The sequence below is a fragment of the Sprattus sprattus genome (genome assembly GCF_963457725.1).
Source record: "Sprattus sprattus genome assembly, chromosome: 9".
Taxonomy (NCBI): Eukaryota; Metazoa; Chordata; class Actinopteri; order Clupeiformes; family Clupeidae; genus Sprattus; species Sprattus sprattus.
Window position 1 is genome coordinate 10,502,069 of NC_137928.1, and position 19,792 is coordinate 10,521,860.

The 19,792-nt window shown below is 40.6% G+C and overlaps 4 protein-coding genes across 4 annotated transcripts; 1 reads left to right on the forward strand and 3 right to left on the reverse strand.

The window, feature by feature from the left end:
* Nucleotides 1–4,520: 4,520 nt before the first annotated feature.
* Nucleotides 4,521–10,800, reverse strand: rab30 (RAB30, member RAS oncogene family; the record flags this gene model as incomplete). Its single annotated transcript, XM_080844668.1, has 5 exons — nt 10,680–10,800; nt 9,179–9,274; nt 8,424–8,507; nt 5,900–6,083; nt 4,521–4,771 (listed from the first exon to the last, which is right to left on the reverse strand). The coding sequence occupies exons 2-5, from the start codon at nt 9,269–9,271 to the stop codon at nt 4,521–4,523; spliced, it is 612 nt and encodes a 203-aa protein (XP_080700794.1). The 5' UTR covers nt 9,272–9,274; nt 10,680–10,800.
* Nucleotides 10,801–12,195: 1,395 nt separating this feature from the next.
* Nucleotides 12,196–13,524, reverse strand: LOC308370281 (lipopolysaccharide-induced tumor necrosis factor-alpha factor homolog; the record flags this gene model as incomplete). The annotated part of the gene is made up of 3 exons (XM_080844941.1): nt 12,196–12,304; nt 12,605–12,782; nt 13,365–13,524. The coding sequence occupies 3 exons, from the start codon at nt 13,522–13,524 to the stop codon at nt 12,196–12,198; spliced, it is 447 nt and encodes a 148-aa protein (XP_080701067.1).
* A 2,513-nt stretch (nt 13,525–16,037) lies between these two features.
* Nucleotides 16,038–17,360, forward strand: ndufc2 (NADH:ubiquinone oxidoreductase subunit C2; the record flags this gene model as incomplete). Its single annotated transcript, XM_080844942.1, has 3 exons — nt 16,038–16,284; nt 17,002–17,145; nt 17,311–17,360. Exons 1-3 carry the CDS (start codon nt 16,146–16,148, stop codon nt 17,358–17,360), a joined length of 333 nt encoding a protein of 110 aa, XP_080701068.1. The 5' UTR covers nt 16,038–16,145.
* Nucleotides 17,361–19,166: 1,806 nt separating this feature from the next.
* Nucleotides 19,167–19,792, reverse strand: thrsp (thyroid hormone responsive). The gene has a single exon (XM_080844934.1). It carries the CDS (start codon nt 19,738–19,740, stop codon nt 19,318–19,320), a length of 423 nt encoding a protein of 140 aa, XP_080701060.1. The 5' UTR covers nt 19,741–19,792; the 3' UTR covers nt 19,167–19,317.

The following is a 19,792-nucleotide window of genomic DNA, read 5'->3' on the forward strand; positions in this document are numbered from 1 at the left end:
TAGCCCTAAATGTAGGCCTATCTAATCAGTGGCGGCGCCAGGGGGGGGCTAGGGGGTGCTAGAGCACCCCCTAGATTGGCCATAGCACCCCCATAGCACCCCCAAGAAAATAATGGTTTATTTAGGCCTATTATTGTTATTTAATTTCATTCTGAGTTCTTAATAAAATGTATTGTGTGATAATAATATTTTAATCACAAAAGAAAATAACAGATTGTAATTAACAGATTGTTCACGTAGCACGACACAGACACGTTGCGCGTGAACGTGATTGTTCAATGAGTAGTAGGCTAAGTAACAGTAATCCTCGCGATCGGTCAATTCTAAGTCAAGCGTTCACAAAATCACGAAAATGGATCGGTATTTGATCCGCAAATTTCCTTGAGTTGAAGAAGATGTTCAAGAGGAAGAAAAAATGCAAGAGGTATTGGATTCTGATTCTGAAGAGGAACGTCCTGGTCCAAGTCAACCCTTCACCTCTACTGAGGGCGCTGCTAGCCATGCTGCTAGCACCCTGGGTGACTTTTAAGCATGAACGCCCAGGATGGTCCGAAAAGACCAATATTACAAAAATGTTGTGGAAAGCTTGCGCTACACTGCTTGTCAGGGGATCTCACAGCGAGGCCACATTGAAGATGAGGATTCAGCAAACAGGGGTAATTTCCGCGAGGTGCTATCTGTAATTGGAAAATTTGATAAAACCGTTCAGAAAAAGTTAGATAACAACCCGTCAAATGCAAAGTATGTGCACCATGACGTGCAGAATGAGATCATCAATGTAATGGCAGAAATGATTAGGAAACAATTAAGGGATGTTTTAAGCATAGTTTTGTGTGCACTTTTTGATCTCTTATTATTGTGGTTTTGAGTGCCTACTGTTTGGTTTCATTCATGTTTTTATTGATTGTGACCTAAAATAATATACACTTTTTGAAAGCATTTCTGACTCTTTGCCTGTTTAAGTTAAGTCTATCTGATATTCTAATCTGCCGTCTTTAGTTAGAAGTGTATTGAACTTGGTATGTTTAGTTTAATTTGTCGCACATGGTAGTGGTGCCCTGGTAGTCATCTGGCGCAAACTTTAATCCACACACTGAAGTAAGTGAAGTATTTGGGATTACGTTATCTATAACATGCTGCATCCATTTTGACCGTCGGAGATGAACGCGGCTTTGTGCGCGTCCGTCAGAAGTAGCCTAATGATAATAATAATACGATCGATTTGAATGGCGCTTTTTATGTACCCCAAAGACGCGTTAGAGATCAAACGTGTAAACATATGTGACGATATGGTGGGGAGGTATTGTAGTAGAGAAAAATGAGACTCATATGCTATCACCCTAATTTCATAGCACCCTCAGTAAAACGCCGAGCACCCCCATAGCACCACCAGAAAAAAATCTCTGGCGCCGCCACTGTATCTAATGTTGACAGTCTGATGTCAATACCACTATTAAAACATCTTTTGACTGTCTATTTTTCGCTGAGAACCGCTTTCCTCACGCGTTAAAAACAAGCTCCACGCCGAAACTCTACACGACTTCTAACAGCAGCACTAAACAGCCTAGGCTACTATAAATATCCGGACCCATGTCGCCTATGCAAGCAGTAGGACGAGGATTAAAAAAAGATATAGGCTACAATAAAAGCGACATCCTATAAATAATTCTTAATATAGCCCAACGTTTTTGTGTCGGTTAGGCCTATACGTTTTTTTTTTACACTCTGTAAAAAATGCTAACTGAATAAAAACAGGCAAACGAATGCTGAAACATTAATTCAAACTATTACAGAGTCCCCCAATGTAGAGTTTAAATTGATATAAGTACTTGAATAAACATTAACTATATCAAACAAACAGTTTACTTCAATATCAAAAAGAAGATGAACACTGGCTATTAGTGCCATTACTTTATTGTGGCAGCTTAGAGATTTACTTACATACAATAAGCAGTGACTGAAAAAGAAATACATGATTAACAGCTTTACGATTTAAAAAATTAAGCTACTTGTATGTATCCCTTGCATCTACGCATTTAGTAGTACTACAACCCAATAATGAACATTTTTAACCATAATAGGTAAGAAATATGAAACCAAATCAATTGTATCCATACATGTATTGCGTATACAAGGGGCATCTGGGGATTGTGTCCTTACAGCACAAAGGACTTCTCTAACCTTGAGAAAATTAGGTTTTTACGAAATAATAATTTCATGAAATAATGGTCCATAAAAAGTCTACCATCATTAATAGACAACATTTTGAAAGGTTATGGCATGTTAAAAATAGGAACATTTCACATGTAAAACCAACCTTACCTTTGAACCACACTGGTATACTCAGTCCTGTTATACATCACCTGACTGTATGGCAATGACAATTAACTGATCCTACAAAATAAAGCTATATAGACTATACCTGGCACTGAGTGCATTGGAAGCTCCTGTTATGCCACTGCGAATAGTACACAAGAAAAAAAAGTCGTATATACAAAACTATAAAAGGTTTTTACCTTTAAATAAAACTTGTTAATAGAAAATATATGGCAATTTCAGATTGTGGTGAGGCAAATATCATCCTTCTCACTAACAATGTCACATAAAAGAAAACTGTGAAGAGGAGGATTAATGTTGATGATAGAGAACATCTCTTGACAAGTCCCTGGAAAACGGTCACACACGCTGGTTTTAAAAAGGAGCCTAATTACATTTATGGAGTGACAAAAATGTTTATAAAAACACGACAGCTGTTCCTTTCGCACAGGTTGGATGAAGTAGGAGAACAATGGCACTCTACGTGCCACAGCCGAGCATGTGGAAACATGTCCCAACTACTACACTATCACTGTATCAAAGTGTGCCAGAAACTGTCTCCATGCTAGCATGAAGCATGAAACTGTTTTTAGCAGCGAGTCTTTCGATTACAAAAAAAAAAAAAAAAAAAAATGGGGTGGTTAAAGGATAAGAAAAATTCACAGTTCCATTTCAAATACACTGGTGCAATAAAAGAGACAGGAAAGTACATTATACTCAATGTTATATGAGTAACCTAGAGGTACACTTAATTCACCCACTGAAGATCCAAGGACTGGAGAGAATATCACACTAAATGCTCCACGAAAGCACCATGCAAAAACACATAATGCTAAAAACAAACACCTAGCCTACATGGTTTGTTTGTAGAAATGGCAGTTAAATGGCATAATGATTGTGCTGTAGATCATCAATACACTACAGTACTATATCACAGTACAGTAACCTCAAAATGGCTGAAAATAACATATTCCACCACGTGCACAACATCTCAAGCACTCTCAACAATGGCAGAAGAACAACAATGTAATACAGCGCAAACATAACTTGTAAAATAATACTGTAAAAAGGGAAAAACCGGGCTGGTATTGATGCTATTGTACTTGGGCAGCTATTAGTGTTCTTGTGTATATACCATCAAATAATGGACTGCGGTGTGTGTCTATGTGGTCCTAGCCATACAGAATCGCCACACTGGGGTGAAGCATCAGACCATTCATTCTTTTCGTGTTCTGTTCAGTTTTGAAAATGAGACAGCTTACTCCCCACCAAAAATAAAGACACTAGTCAATTTTGGGTGACGGCCCTTAAGAGTGCCTACAAATATATTTTGTTGCCCGATTGATATTCATCCTGTTAACTAACAAGAGTGAAAAACAAATGTGGCATGGATTGACTTATAAATGCCTCATCACCAGTCACATTTGTTGTGTTTTTGTGACGAGTGCAGGGGGGGAATGTGTGTGACTCATGTTGGTGGGTTACATGATGGCACACGAGAGCAGACCTGCTCATGTCACAATTGAGCATGTGAGAGTCACATAACCTATGAAGATGCTCTGACTCATCCTCAACATTGCCATAATCATCGTCATGGGGGTGACACTGCTGGTGAAGACCTGTGTTTTCAGTGATCTCTTGCTCGCTCACACTCACACACACACACACACACACACACACACACACACACACACGAAAAATGACTGTGGGCTATCCACTACACTAAGCAGAGGTGCATACAATTAATTCCTGCAATACATCTCTAGCAAATTTTACTCTCTGAGCGAATCTTAGTTTAGTAAAAGAATGACTAAACTTGCATTATCTGGCGAAAAAGGCATGGAGTTCTTCCCTTTGCTTTCAGTTCAGGGCGACACAGCGCCCCTTAGAGTCAGCAGCATGAACTGTATCTTCTCAACATTCTATTAATGTTTTCTTTAGGGGTGAATCTAAGGGACGCCTTTTTTTTTTTGTTAACAGAAACACACCCTACAGTTCACAGGAGGGTTATCACAAACACACAAGCAGACAAACCAGACCTCGGTGGCAACAGCACATGTAACTTGTCCACAGCTGGGCAGAGGTCGTAAGAGAGCACCAACTCCATCACCCACACCCCACTCCCGCCCCCCCCTCCCCCCTCCATCCAAGGTAACAGCCGAGAGAGTGTTGCGTCGGCCATTTTCCTGGGCGTACCCCACCCTTCAGTTGAGGCTGCAGCAGCTCAGATAGCTGATGTTCTTCCCTTCGCCAGGCATGGGTGAGTTCTCACCATTGTCCAGAGTGTTCTGCTTGGCATCGCGAATAAGCTCGCAAGCCAGGTCCAGGAAGAGCTTCTCCACATTGTCGGACTCCTTGGCGGAGGTCTCAAGGTAGAGCATGCTCTGCGTATCAGCGAACTCTTCAGCTCTCTGCCTCACCACCTCCCGCCTATCCGCCAGGTCAATCTTGTTCCCTGCAAAGAGGGGATTAAGTGTCAGTATACGAGGATGGGAGAAAAGGAGATTACACTCCCCTTACATAGAGGACAGACTGTGTTTAAACATGCTGATACATTAATACATAAGTGATGACAGCAAGCTGAACAGCCTGTCATTCAAAGTCACCAGGATTGTACTGCAATGCATTCCTAACTCGGAGTCTCTAACTCGTGAACTACCTTCAACTGCTCATCTTTGTCTGTCATACTGTTGTACACATCTGCCCCAAAGGCTCAACTCTAGAACCTTAAGCGTGGTAGATGGGCCTTTGGCTCTTCAAAACTTGTTGTTTCAGAGCATCCATGAATTGGGGTACATCTCACAGCCCTTCCATGCTAGCCTCTGGTACACAGCAGTTCGCATAGCTTTTTATTTAGACAGTGTGTACAAAACACTTTCCTATCGTCAGAGCTTGTCAACATTCTGTGAGGGAATTGTAATCATCACCCTCCAACATAGAATAAATGGGTAGCAAATGCAGGATTGAGCTGTAGCTACTGATAACTGATTGTTAGCGACCTTGCTTACAGTACAGTACAACTGCAGCTAATATTAGCATGAGACAGGCTGTCTTATAACAAGGAGCATTGTAGGCTGAATATAAAACCACTTGCCTTAGGGAGTGGAAACTCTACTGCACAATAGTATGTATACTGCTGTTACTGTTGCTAAAATGCTTTTTTTCTAAAGGCAAAAGAGAAAGACCTCCGAAGCAAATAGAGCCATTTTTATGCCTTAGTACCCCAAACAAGGGTCACAAGCTGGAGCTTTAAGGAGCCGCTCAGTCAGTCATTTGGCTGGTTTTCAGTAGTTTGTATCACTAATACATAAGAATATGTAGGAGTAAAATATATTTTCCTTATGCATTGAAGCCTTGACTACAGGGAGTCCGGCTGTATTTCTACTCAACCCACACAGCAAGCTAATTGTAAAATTCTGATTGTTAGCTCTAGCTTAAACTTCTTGAAGTCTGCTCATTCATAATTCCCGATGTCTGGCACAAAACAACAGTACTGAACCTACAAGTTTCCTCTTCAGCCTTGATAATTCTTGGGCCATCTATGAATAAATCAGAAGCACATAAATACAATTCGGAGGCTCACCGACTAGGATGGTGACAACTTGGTTGTTTGCATATTGTTCGATCTCCCTCAGCCATTCTGGAAGGCAGCAGAAAGAATCCTCGCAGGTGATGTCGTAGGTGAGGATGAGAGCGTTGGCACTGCGGTAGTAGCTCTGCGTAATGGACCGGAACCTCTCCTGTCCAGCTGTGTCCCAAATCTGAAGCTGCCAAAACAAAGTACCATGTGTTGTAATTGATACGTCACAGGTGCAATTTTCAGTTGCTGTGGCCAGAAAATAACTAAGCCTGCAAACCATAATGATGTGATTCTGAGGGGAATGGTGGACAACATTACAGAATGTCCCAATGCATTTTGCCATCTTTGTTTCTGGCTGTTAGCGAAAAATATACCCACAAAGGAAATAAAAACAAATATAACAGATGTTTGAAATAAAGAAACGTTAGGTTATGCACAGGTTAACCACTGCTGCCTGAAGGAGAGGAACTAGGTACAACACAGATAGTGTCGACGTTGTTAGGCTGAAGACACCTCTAATCACACCTAAAAGGCAGATGACGCATGGTGACATGGGGACGAGGGATGTACCTGAATCCAAATACATTATGCAGGAAGGCACATGTGATGGAAACAGATATTCGTTCTACCTGAAGTTGCTCTTTTTTTATTTGGGGAGAAGAACTCATGTCTGTGCGTCAGCCAATAGTTTCCTTAAATCTATTCCTATCTTTGTGGATGACTACAAGCTAAAAATGCTCATTCTCTTGGCAACATAGGACTATGATTTCACTAACTAGATGTTTTCAGTTACTACACGTGATTTGAAAAGAATCGACCCACAGCATGCAGTGGGCTGAGAGCTCACCGTTCCCGGCTTTCACTGAGGGAAATCTAGCGAAACAAAAACCTAGTGAAGCAGCTAGATTTCTTTCAAATCCCTCAACAAAAACAATATTTGAAACCCTTATACCTTTTGCCTTGTATTTAAGTCAATATGCATCCTTTCAAAATGTTACATACTGTATGTATCAGGCATAGGTTTAATGGAATTTGGGCTTAGCATCAACTAACACCAAGTAGCTTATTTTGTGGTTATTTAAACAAATCGCAACAAGGATTATAGATATGGATTTTATGGAAGCTTCATATCAACAACTTCATATTCACACATATTAAAATGAGTTCATATTACACATGCTAACAACTACGAACTGTTAAGGTGGTTCTCTAAGCAAGAGATAGCTGGGATAGTTCATACCCAGGTTAACCGGCATTAGACCTCGCACACCTCTTGCGGATGCTCATGCTCCATAGCATCCTGTTAAACAGTCTGGTAGAAATACCTGACAACCCTTAGTTTATCATTATGGAATACAGAATTTGACTGAAGATGTGTTATCTATCCTATGTTGTTTTTCATATGTGAAAGAGGGAGAGTGTGAGAGAGAGAGAGAGAGAGAGAGAGAGAGAGAGTGGGAGAGAAAGAGGGAGAGAGAGAGACCCATTTGCTTTTTCTGGCAGTCTTACTGTATGCATAACCAGACAGGATAAAAATGCATTCCTGTGTAGAGGACACCTGTCCTGAGTATTAACCACAGGGCTGCAAATATTTGGCAAAATATGTGGCCTTCCTTCGTCACCACACATGATTTGCCTTTTAGGGGTTGACAGAGGTGTCTTCAGCTAGATACACTAGGGGGTGATATCCCATACTATATGTGGTGCACCAAGTGAATTGACTGAAAGGGAACATCATGTATAAAATGCACAAGAACATTAGGAAACATTATGTCTAATCATGTTTTCTGAATTATATTATCACAGAAGGCTTAAACACAAATCTAAAACTGCTCCTTTAACTGTGATACATCAGTCATATATTAACAATATCATCTCCTACAGTTAGACAGGAAATATGACCCAAAAGATCAATACATTCTCTGAACGAGCATCATTACATAAATATATTAGAATTGACAGGAAACACGATAACATTAATCATTGTGGCAGCAGGAGTAGTTTATGTAATAGTGTTTATCAAGATCTATGGGTACAACAGAACATCTTCAATTACAGGTTTCAGGGAATCAGGTTGATGCATTAGTCTCCACAGGTGCATTTTCTCTCTTCAAACAGGCCAGACATTTGGAAACCCACCAGAGAGATGTTAATTAATATTCATAGCACCGATCATCTCAGTGCAATTCTGACTGTGGGGAATTTATCATGTGTACACAGACGACAAGGCATCAAAGGCAGTTGGAGCAGCGTTCTACTGAGAATGCAGATGATTTGGACAGTCACCCGCAAGACAGGGCAGATTTCAGTCAGAGCCCAGCATATTTTATTTCCTTTGTATCCAACATGTTGATTTAACTAACAAGACAAGTGAACAGGCAGGGTAATAAAAGAGCTGCATGTTTTTAAATGCCGCTTGCAGTACTAACAGTATTACAATATTATTACAGTGCTATTCACAGCTTGGTGGCATGTTATGTATCAGATCACATTAGAAGAAATAACCCAAGTAAAAGCTTTTACCAACCTTGACCTTTTCCCCTTTGATTTCCACCGTTTTGATCATGAAGTCCACCCCGATGGTGGCCCCTTGCCCAGGAGGGAAAAGGCCCTGGAGCACAGAGCAGAGAGAAGCAGCATGAAGCCAGACATCCCACTTCATGAATGTCCTCTTTGTCATTAACAGTATCTGCAAAACGGTCCTCATGGCAGTACAGGAGAACAGACACACTCCATATAAAGGTTCCCTTAATATTGACATTGACTAAATGATTAGCCTAAGCGAACAAAACATTGACTACAGTCAACCATTTTAGGCCTACTGCTTAGTATTTGTATGCTCATGTTTACATCCATGGCTTGTTCATGCTTACCAATATAATAAAGAAGGGGGTCTAGGATGTAAAGTGCAATTCATTTGTTAGCAAAAACAATCCATGAATGTCAGTATTTAACATTAGTTAGGCCTACAGTTTAGAATTCCATGCTCTTAGAATGTTTAGTATTGCATTAACTAATGGTAACTAGGGGAACCTTTATTGTCACACAGTAGAAAAATATGGCGTTGTTTGTCCCTTCCCATCCTCTCACTTTCATCGTATAACCTTTCACCAGCTGAGCATCTCTGTCACAACACAGGCAACATAACAAGACCAAAGGGCATCCCACTCAACTTCAAGTAACATTCCCTAAGGGGCTACAATTATTTAATTTGCCACTTTCTGAGCCAATAAATCAGAAAATTAGTACCAACAAGCAAATGAATCAATAAGCATTACCAACCTGAGTGAACCGCCGGACAAGGCAAGTCTTCCCAACTCCTGCATTTCCAATCAGCACAATTTTAAACAGGTAGTCATAATCTTCTGTACTCATACTCTGTTTTCAGAAAGAGAGAAAGAGTGATGTCAGGCTCAAAGTTAGGGCACAACATCTACTCTTATCTATTCAAAGGTGTCATTATAAATAGTAATACTCCTATTGCACTGCATGTGATATTTGTATCTTGTGAAAAAGATTCAAACCCATGATATTGATATTATTATGTGCAAACTATGTTTAATCTTTTATCTGTATACATGCTGCAGAGTTTTTATATCCTCTATCAAAAGTCCTATTCACTAAGTAAAGCACATTGAGTGTTTCATTTCTCTCTCTCCGGAGGGTCCGAGACGTTGCTATGGTAGAGCCTTCTGTGCATGTGTTTTAATGTGTTGGTTGCCAAGGCCTATGGCAAGATACTGAAAGGATTGCAATAAAGCACACACAAGCACAGGCTAGGGGTTCAGGAAAAGAACGCACAGACTCTGCAACCCAGCACACATAACACACGTCTCAAAAGAGTACACCAGACTCCCAGAGACTCACAATTACCCCCCCCCCCCCCCCCCCCCACACACACACACACACACACACACACACACACACACACACGAACAAACACAATACCAATGACAACATCATTATTCAATTCATAGAGTGTAGAAAGCTTCAACTACTATAACATCACCAACAATGAAGAAATTGCTGTCAAAACGCTATTTTACTAGGCCTAAAGGATGCGTAAAAGACATCGCCCAAGTTCGAATGAGTCATAAAAAGAGCATCATCAAAGCTGCTGAAGATAAATAACAGTATTTTTATCCAAAAAACAAATCTTGCTGAATATACACCGTAAGAACTTAACATGCTAGATTGTGACACAGACAAACACTTAACGTGCAAGTTAGCAAGCTACCTATCCTATTTTCATTTCAACATTGATTAGATTTCTTCCCCGAAATGCAAGACTAATTTCATAAAGCCACACGGGCTTATTAATGTGAGTTTATTAAAATAGCTTAGCCATTCATTTCGGCAACAAATAATGTTGTGTACGATGGCAACGTGGGTTATCAAGAAATCACAGCAACACAAATTTAGCAACGCTGTTCTCATTTATTATCAACGAGAAATAACAGATACTGGCTCTTGCTAACATGCCAGCTACCCAAACAACCGAACCTTATTGATGCCTGGGCTCTAGCTATTGGTGAGCATGTATACAAAGCTATTTTGCAGTTTATACTAATGCTGAGCGTTAATGTCGTAAGGTATAGCTCCGTATAAATTGTGAAAGACTACGGATACTGTGCATCCTCTGAAATTACTATCCGAGCATCCGTTAAGACGAAGAGAACTCGGAAAGCTGTGGCTAATCGCTAGTTTGCTAGCCACCAAGATGCGTTCACTTTGGGCAGCAATAACTTGAATAACGGTAATATTTTTTTATATTTGCACTTACCAGATACTGGGGGTGGACCCCGACAACAGTACTATTTCGTGTGCATTCGGTACAACCTGCACAAATGAACGCAGTCGGGTTGTACTGATAGCCCAGCTTGTAATATTGGTAAAGCTGGTCCGATGTTGCACAATGATTGCAGAGGAGTTTCCTCCGTTTTTACAATGACATCATTCCACCCAGTTGAAGTCAGCCCACCGTGACTAGGACCACTAAGAACACCGGGACATGTAGGATTTGCGCGTAATTTTAGTATAGAGTCTGTATACAAAATATGACACGGTATTATATGAAATAGCAATAGCAAATAAACGTATTATGTTTTCTTGTTTGTACTTTAATTGAGTTCAACTTATTCCAATTTAGGTTAACACTTTATTGTCAAATAAAAGAGAGGCAGTATAGTCAGAGTGTCATTAAAAAACATGATGTGCAAAAGAGCTTGAAGAACCACATATTCCTATGTCTAAAGTGCAAAGTTAAAAAATTCAACAATTAGTCACACAGTTTGAAAACACATCATATCTGTCAGTTGTAAACTATATTTCATAGGTCAGAAGTAAAACGGGGCTACTTTACACACATCCTTTTCACAATCGTTTTCAGTCATCTTCCTCCTGGCATAGACACGAAAGTAAGTTCTATATTGTATTGTTGGCTGTTCAATTCCAGCTTATAGCTAAGAGCAGAGTTTCATACTCCTCCGTGTTCCATACAGAAGATGCAGCCTATAGTGCCCTTCCTCTACAGTGTGCCACCTGCAACCTGCAAACTCTTGGATTTATCCATGAACTTAAAGAGAACCATCTCCACCGGCCATCGCAAAAGGTCACCCCTCATAAATGTCCACGATAGGCCATCTTTAGTGCTCCAGAGTTCAGCTGACAGAGCTGAGTTCCAAAGTTGCAAGTACAGTCTCATCCAGACTGCTGTCCCTTCAACTGAAGCAAACTCACACTCAGATACTCTCCGATGCAGACTTATAAGAGCCGACAGGACAGGGCCATGCCTGCAGCATCAGCATAGTCATAATGCAGGACCTGCTTGGATGGGTGAATCATGTCAACTCCACGTGAGACTTATGCATTACACATGTATGCTGTATTCCCAGCCGAAGGAGGGATGGATACAGTTCAAAATAAACAGTTCAATTACAGCTGCACTGTGACAGTCAGACTGGTCTTCAGGGAAACCCAAATATCTATAAACAAATGTACAAATATGATGAGGTGACCTCATGAACCAATTATATGTGTGTCATTCCCATCAATTATGATAATGTTTTGTCATTCAGATATTGTGTTGGTGTGTTGGATTACAGTTGATTTGGTACTCAGTGTTCACTGATGACGATGGTGAAGAGGATGAAGATGAAGATGAAGATGAAGATGAAGATGATGATGAGTGAGTGGTTTTGTGTTTGTGTATGTAGAAGGTGTGTGTGTGTGTGTATATGTGGTCCTTCTGTGTGTCTTAATTAAAGAACGTTTTTTTTTCATCTCCTTGTGTCTGTGTGCTATGTGCGTATGAAGATGCCAATGTGGTGATGGCATTGGGGGCAGGAGTGGTGGACATCTTTACATCCATTTATCAGGAATGGGATGAGACAAAACCCACAGAACAACCTGAGGATGTGAGAGACAGCAAGAAGGGAGAGATACAAAGAGGGGAGAGGGAAATAGAAAATGTTATATCAGGGAAGACCTGAACACTCCACCAAGGATGAGAAGATGATATGTGATAATGCTTAGCTATGTGGATATGTACATGTTTGGAATGGTGGATCTTAGTGTGCATGCGTGTTTGCGTGTTTGCGTGTGTGTGTGTGTGTGTGTGTGTGTGTGTGTGTTTGTGTGTGTGTGTAAGAGGGAGAGAGAGAGATGGTCTGTGTCCGTGTATTTGCCAGAACCTTATCTAAATCTTACCCCAGCAGTGTGAGCAGCAGACACGTGGACCATGCAGTCATGCCAGATTTGTGGGTAACGTTGGTGGTGACCTGCTGATGGCAGTGTGGACAGACTGTCACCGTGGGGCTGTCTTCCAGTGTTTCAATGGGCTGAACCACCACTACCGGCGGGCTCACCACCTGGGTGGTCCCCGTCACTGGAGGAGGGATGGTTGAGAGATTTTATCATGGAGATGCCATGCTGCAGAGACAAAGAGCTTAAGTGTTTGTACTTTGTGTGTGTGTGTGTGTATGTGTGTTCACCTTCACGATGAATCACCACATTTCCTGGAATGGAGAGAGCTGGATAAGATTCTTCGTGGTTGCCATGGTGATGAGCTTGGCTTTGAGCAGCGTTAGCAACATTATCTATGAGGAATCGGGAAGTAAAGCGTAAATGACCATAAATGATTTAGAATCTCTCAAAAGAAGCATTTCCTGCCTTGCTTACAGCCAATCTCACTATAAAACTGAATCAAGCTGAAAGTCTGGAATAGTTTCATGCTCTGGGAAGCAATAACAACTGCTTCCATAAATACTCGGTTACAAAGGGAATCATTTATACTACTAGCTAAGAAGATACTATTGAGATAAACTTCTTTATCTCACTGAAATTAGGATTTATAAATGCTTGCCATTTGTATTTGTCATTGAATATTTACTAATCTAGCAAAACACAGTCTGTAGTGCTCCAGTATTCTGTGTTGTGTGTGTTTGTGTATGTAGGTTTTTTCCTGTACCTATTTCACAATAGCTAGGTAGATAGGATCCAGGAGTGTAGGCAGGTGGAGGTGTGGTCGGCACCTCTGTAGGGTGGGGAGGACATGCACTGGCCTCTAGGTATGAAGGGGGTGGAGAGATAGGGGACACAGCAATTCCTGTGTAAGCTGGATTGTCCATCAGCGCCTGTGATGTAAGAGGACCATTAACGGGCTGTGTCTAAAAGGAATCTGCCTTAGTGTGTGTGCATGCGCATGTGATTGTGTTTGTGTTTGTGTGAGTCTATATCCAGCATGAGACACATACACACAGACACACACACACACACACACACACACACACACACACACACATACATGTGCTCATGCCCAGTAAGAAACATGGATCATGTAATATTAATTCCCACCCAACATCACAATGTCTGATACAGATGTCTTAACTGAAAACAATAACATCCTTACCACGCTGGATTAAGATCAACATTAGCCCGTCTATAATCCTTATTTCTGCTCATATCAGTCAGTTTATGCATTAAGATGCTACATTAATTGTGCTATACTTTTAAACTAAATCCTACGAATAGGGGACTGATGCCACCTTGAGCTTTTATTATTTTGCTGCCCCTACATTAGATGAATGCACCTGATTCCACTAGCCAAAGACTTGATAGATTTCAGATTAGATACTATTATTGATAAAGTGCACTTATAGCCAACAGCTATATAGAACTGTGTAGCACAGCATCGGCGAAGAAAACAATAAAAGGAAACAATGTGGAGAGAAGATGTAGAAACAGAACAGACAATACTTCTTACAGTACACAACAACTTTTTTTGCCATGATGTTATAGTGATACAGTTCATCATCACCCTGTTTTTGTCTTCTTTTGAAATCTCCATCCTTTTTCCATTATTTCAATTACTTACTCAATTACATGCTGTTCTTGTACTCTGTACTGGTACTATCTTCTCCTTTTCTAGCTCCACTTGTGTGTCACACATAGGGCCAGCAAAAAACCTTAACATGAACTATAAACTGCTAACAAGCATGTGTTGCTCTCAACTCAACAAAGGTAGACAGTCTGCTCATAGTAATGGTTGTACCACTGATAATCTCATCCCTTTTCAGCCAATAAAGACACACAAATCCCAACACAACTACAGCCAAATTCCAAATAGCTTATAGTTACTCCATGTCTGTTAGCCCACCATTCTCCTCATTTGTGCTCCTTTTTTAACACAATTTCATACTCTTCTCTCTTAAGTTCCCCTCTCATCTACTCTTTCTCCTGCGTATTTTTCCGATGAGTTAATTGCCAATACATCGTGACAAATGTGCCACTTACCTCACCTGTGACTGTATTCACCTGCCGCACCAGAGAGTACTAGCCTTTGGTGCATTTTTGTGACATCACCTGATTCCTCACCTAACCAGTTCACCCCGTCTGTGTGGCAGAGAGAGAATGAAAGGGGTAGGGGGGTGGGATGAGTGGGATGAACGACTGAATGCCTGAATGTGTGTGTGTGTGTGTGTGTGTGTGTGTGTGTGTGTGTGTGTGTGTGTGTGTGTGTGTGTGTGTGTGTGTGTGTGTGTGTGTGTGTGTGTCTGTCTGTCTGTCTGTCTGTATATGTGTGTATATTTGTTTAAGGTTGCTGAAAATCCACTGAATGGCTGATAAACAATAGGAAAACCAGGAAGAGTGACTGGAATCCTGCTTTAAAAACAACTCTGGGCCACTGGTTGATAAAATGCCATCTTTACATGATGGTATTGGAAAAAGGAAGGAGGAGTAATTAAGGATTGCACCTCCATGCATGTGTGATTGTTCCTCCATGTAAGCCGACTCCAGGTTATTTGAATTAGGATAACTGTTACGAGAAAGGCTATGGTTATTTAACCTGTAAAGTCTTCTTTGCTGCAGGGCCCATGATCAGAACACTGTGAAAAATATACACAGCATATGATTTACCTCATTAAGCCTCAATCGATCCCAATAGGTCTTTCATCAAAAAACAACTTCATGTATTAACGGATAACAACTCGTAGTATTAACTGATAACTTGCTAAAACTCCAGGAATTCAGGAAAAGACTGTTTTTCAGATGTTTGTTTCTGGGAGTTGTCTCCCATGCAATCCCTTTGTTTGGAAAGCTTACTACTTCTTTTCTACTAAGTGCCTGTTGCATAATTAAAATGATACCACAGCCAAATAGCGTTTGTCATCTGAAAAGGGAAATTATTCTGATCCAGTTTCATGGTCGGATTCTCACAAATAGGCTTTTGAAAGTAACCAGAATTGGATGTGTCACAAACATGCAGTGATAGTTCTAGAGACATTAAGATTATGCAAGTTTAATATATAATGCTACTCTCCTCAACTTAGATTATGTCATCTACATTGCATTATCTTAAGTGCCCTATAGTTTATATTTGATTTTGTGAGGTAGACTGCAGTTCTTTCTTCACTTGCTAAGCAATGTTTTTGGTCTGTTTGATCCTTGTTCGATGTTTTTGCTTATCAATATTATATTCAGGGAAAACTCGAATGCCATTATCAAGACTATGAAATAAACACACTATAAAACATTCAAGGTGTCGCTTGGGGCTGTAAAGCTAGACTATTTTGTGTTTCACATGCGGAACCAATGTGTCCAGTACTGTGAGTTCTACTCGGAACTTTGCGTCTGTCGTACATTTCCCTCTAAACACTGCCCTTGATTTCCCTCTGTGAGGTGAAATGCTAGTTATCTGAATTGCTGTTGATTGTGCTTAAAGCGGAGCGCGTAAACACCTCGTTTAACGATGGGGCTTCTTCCTGAAGAAGCAAATGCACTCCCTCCACCTGGGATTGCAAATAGGAATTCAGTTTGGCTTGGCATGTCTGGTTTGTTGGTATCAATGCTGCACAATAATCTGAACCGAAGGCCTGCTGTGATGTCCGGTGAGTTGACAAGCCCAGCGTTTGCTAGCCGCAATAGTTAGCAATGGGTTTGAGTTGTTTTCATACAGCATACAGTCAACTTAGATTTGATCGTAAAATTAGATTTTTAGTTGAATTAACCGGTAATACATGTCCAGTAGTAGGTTAGTAAGGTTAGTAGAAAAATGGTAACGTCAACGTTAAATTAGGTCGACTAATGTCATTCAAGTTGACAGGTAATTTAACTTGTAAGTTACTAGCTGGTCGGAGACTTGTATCAGACCTATAGGAAATCCTTAAACCCGTTCTTTGTATGTAATGTCAGTGACAATAACTATCTTATCTTCGGATAGCTTTGATAGGAAGTAAGCTGGGCTAACGTTAGTTAAAGTGGCAGGAACGGAATTACAGTTAAGTTTTTCATAACCCCTTGTATGCAATTTTAAACCATCTCTACTCTCATTTCTATTCTGAAATAACACCGCTATTATACAAAACAATTTATCAAGCTTGACCTTTATCAACCCAGACCCCCACCCCAACAAACAAACAAACAAACAAACAAATAAATAATTAAATTCCTCCTAGTCTGAAAACGAATTTAAGGTTTAAATGTTGAGCATTCCCCATATGCCACAATGGCATGCCCAGTTAGTAGCCTACTGACTACATCAAATAGCTTATACATGACGTGTTGTTCAGACTGAGTTGCAAGTTAACATGATCTCTCTTCTAAAGGTCTCCATCGGCACACCCTACTCACAACAGTGGGGTGGGTTGTTGGCTATTATGTCACAAAAATTGTGAATTACAAGCAAGCCAAACTGGACCGGGACATGATGTCATATGCCCGATCCCACCCTGAAGAATTTGCTGAAAAAGGTAACCACAAGTCTATGTCTTAGCTGTTGTGATATTTGAATGCCATTGCACTTTCATGCCTGCACCAACTCCCACTTCGTTTTGCATTTGTATACAGCTGATGAGCATCAAGATGTTTGCCAAGTTTCTGGCTTTAAGTTAAATTCCATCATTTTGTTTCTGCAGAGAGGAAGACCTTTGCAGAGATTGTGGAGCCCTTCCATCCAATCCGTTGATGTAACCAAGAATGCTTGTGTGGATGTTCCATGGATGGCTACAGTCAACTGTTGTGTGATAGACTGCTTCCAATACAATGTATTGTAATATATGTCATATAAAAATTTAACTTTTGTGGTCCATCTTTTGTCATGATTATTTTGTACAATATGATTGAGTCAAATTCATTCTGATATATTCTGACATGGACTATGCTTTTAAAATAATATGCAAGTGAAGAATGTAAGATCTCTTATAAGGTTTTTTCATGGATGGAGTTCTGCAACTTGGGGAGGCCATACTGACTGGAAGGTGGAAGGTTCACTACTTCCCCAAGATATTTATAATCTCTAAATTGCTCACCACAAATTACTTGAGAAACCAAGATAATTATACCATTAAGAAAAGAAATCCCATACTTTCTGACACTGATATCACAGAATTTACTTCAATATTACTATAAACCACAAATCCAGTAGTCATATTTTATTCTGAAATACCATGATGAAGTTTTGAACATTTTATTTTTCCATCGAGTTTGTGATCTTTTCAAAACTTTTCATTAGAACTTACATTTCTGTGTGCTGACTTACGATACATAAATCTAGACCCAAGGTCACCAGACAGTGGGCACAGTGGAGGGCACTGAACCATCACCCAAACTCAGAATTTGGAATGGGTGAAGACACCTAACTTTCAGAGTGCACCTCCTTTTCTAACTTGCACGTCCTCTCCTTCGTCTACCTCTCATTATCTTTCCTCTAATGCTATATCCTCTAACTAGTACTTAACTCGCACTTACAGTAGTTACATTCCTGCACTTTTTTTATTTCTAATGTAAAGTAGTATTTATTGTTACACTAGGTCTCTATTGCTTGTAGCTTGACTGTTCTCTCCTTTGTATGTCACTTTGGATAAAAGTGTCTGCTAAATGTAATGTAAATGTGAATTTGAACGTTTGTTTTGAAAACAGACTTGCAACAAAGTAAGAAATAAAGGTGTGACCACAAGGTGGCAGTATCTGACTTGAATTTCAAAGGTTTCACTACTTAAAGATGAGGGCACGCCTGTTAGATTCAATGAGTCAAACATTGGGAGGTTAAAACCGTTTGCAAGCCTGATGCTGGTGTTGATCAATCGCTAGCAGCTCATGTCATTGAGGGGATTCTTATGATGACATGGCCCATCCCTTCTCATGGTAGAGTTTTACAATAGTTAAGACAGGGCTACATCTTTTCTGGACCCAGCTGCTTTCAGGCTTTGACAGTCTCTTGCAGACAAAATAGAAATAGATGAATCACACAGAGCTCTATGGCCAAAAACTGTTCGCAGGAAATGTAAGACCAAATCCCTTTTATTGAGGTTATCTAATAACTGGAGCTGACATGCAGAATTGAATCTCGTGGTCAAGCAAATACTGATCTAAGTTTAAGGTTCACTGCATACATATGCGGGTTTTTTTTTAAACATGTGACAGTGATGCATTTTCTATAGCAAATATAAGTATCATTCCTAAAGTTTATATATGATATGACTCCTCAATTCATCAGCTGGATTATGCCCAACAGCTGAATTTCTGCAACTATTTGCCCAACGGTTGCAATATTTGCCTGTTCTTAAGTACTCAACAGCAAGAACCATAACTGTAACAAGACAGTGTTTTGGATATCAACAGTGCAACAAAATAAATAGTTTGATGTTACTGAAAACAACAACTACGGATGATTTTGTGGAATGTGCTATATGATGGTAAAACAAACAAAGAGACGTAGAGTTTTTATCAACCATTCCTTTACTTCACTTTCACAAACTCTGCAACTTTGGCACAAAGCTTATGTAAACATATTGACTGGTCAGGTTGGCTCTTAAGGTTGTTTCCTGAAAGATGTTTCGTTCAAGAAGCACATTTGTTACATAAAGGTCATATGAAAATAAGATTGAACTCATTGCCTGTCCCAACAGTCCTCAGCAAGACTATTAGTTGCTAATGCCGATGATCTCCATGTATTTGGCCGTGAGGGTCTGGGAGCTCTTGGTGAGGTGGCTCATGATGGAGAACAGCCCACTGAGGTGGAACTGAAAGAGAGCCTCGGGGTCCACTTCCATCTGGGGCTCCAGACTCTTCTGCTGGCCAGCCTGACGTTTGACCTTGGTGTCGTCGTGGGGATTGATGAGGTCGTTGTAGTCCACAGTGTTGCGAATGGTCTTCAGCATCTGGTAGCACTCGTACAGGTCTTTGGCGTCCTCGGCTGCGTCCAGCTCGAGCACGTCGTCCGACGGCACCTCACGCAGCAGGCTGGGGATGAGCACCGTCTGCTCCATGGTGTGCACCGCCGCATTGTAGCGGTTCAGGGACAGGAGCAGGGAGTTGCGGCTCAGCTTGGCATCGGCAGACTGCATGGTTCTCGGGGTCTTGTCCTGTTGCTGTGATGGTAGTAGTGACAAGGAAGGG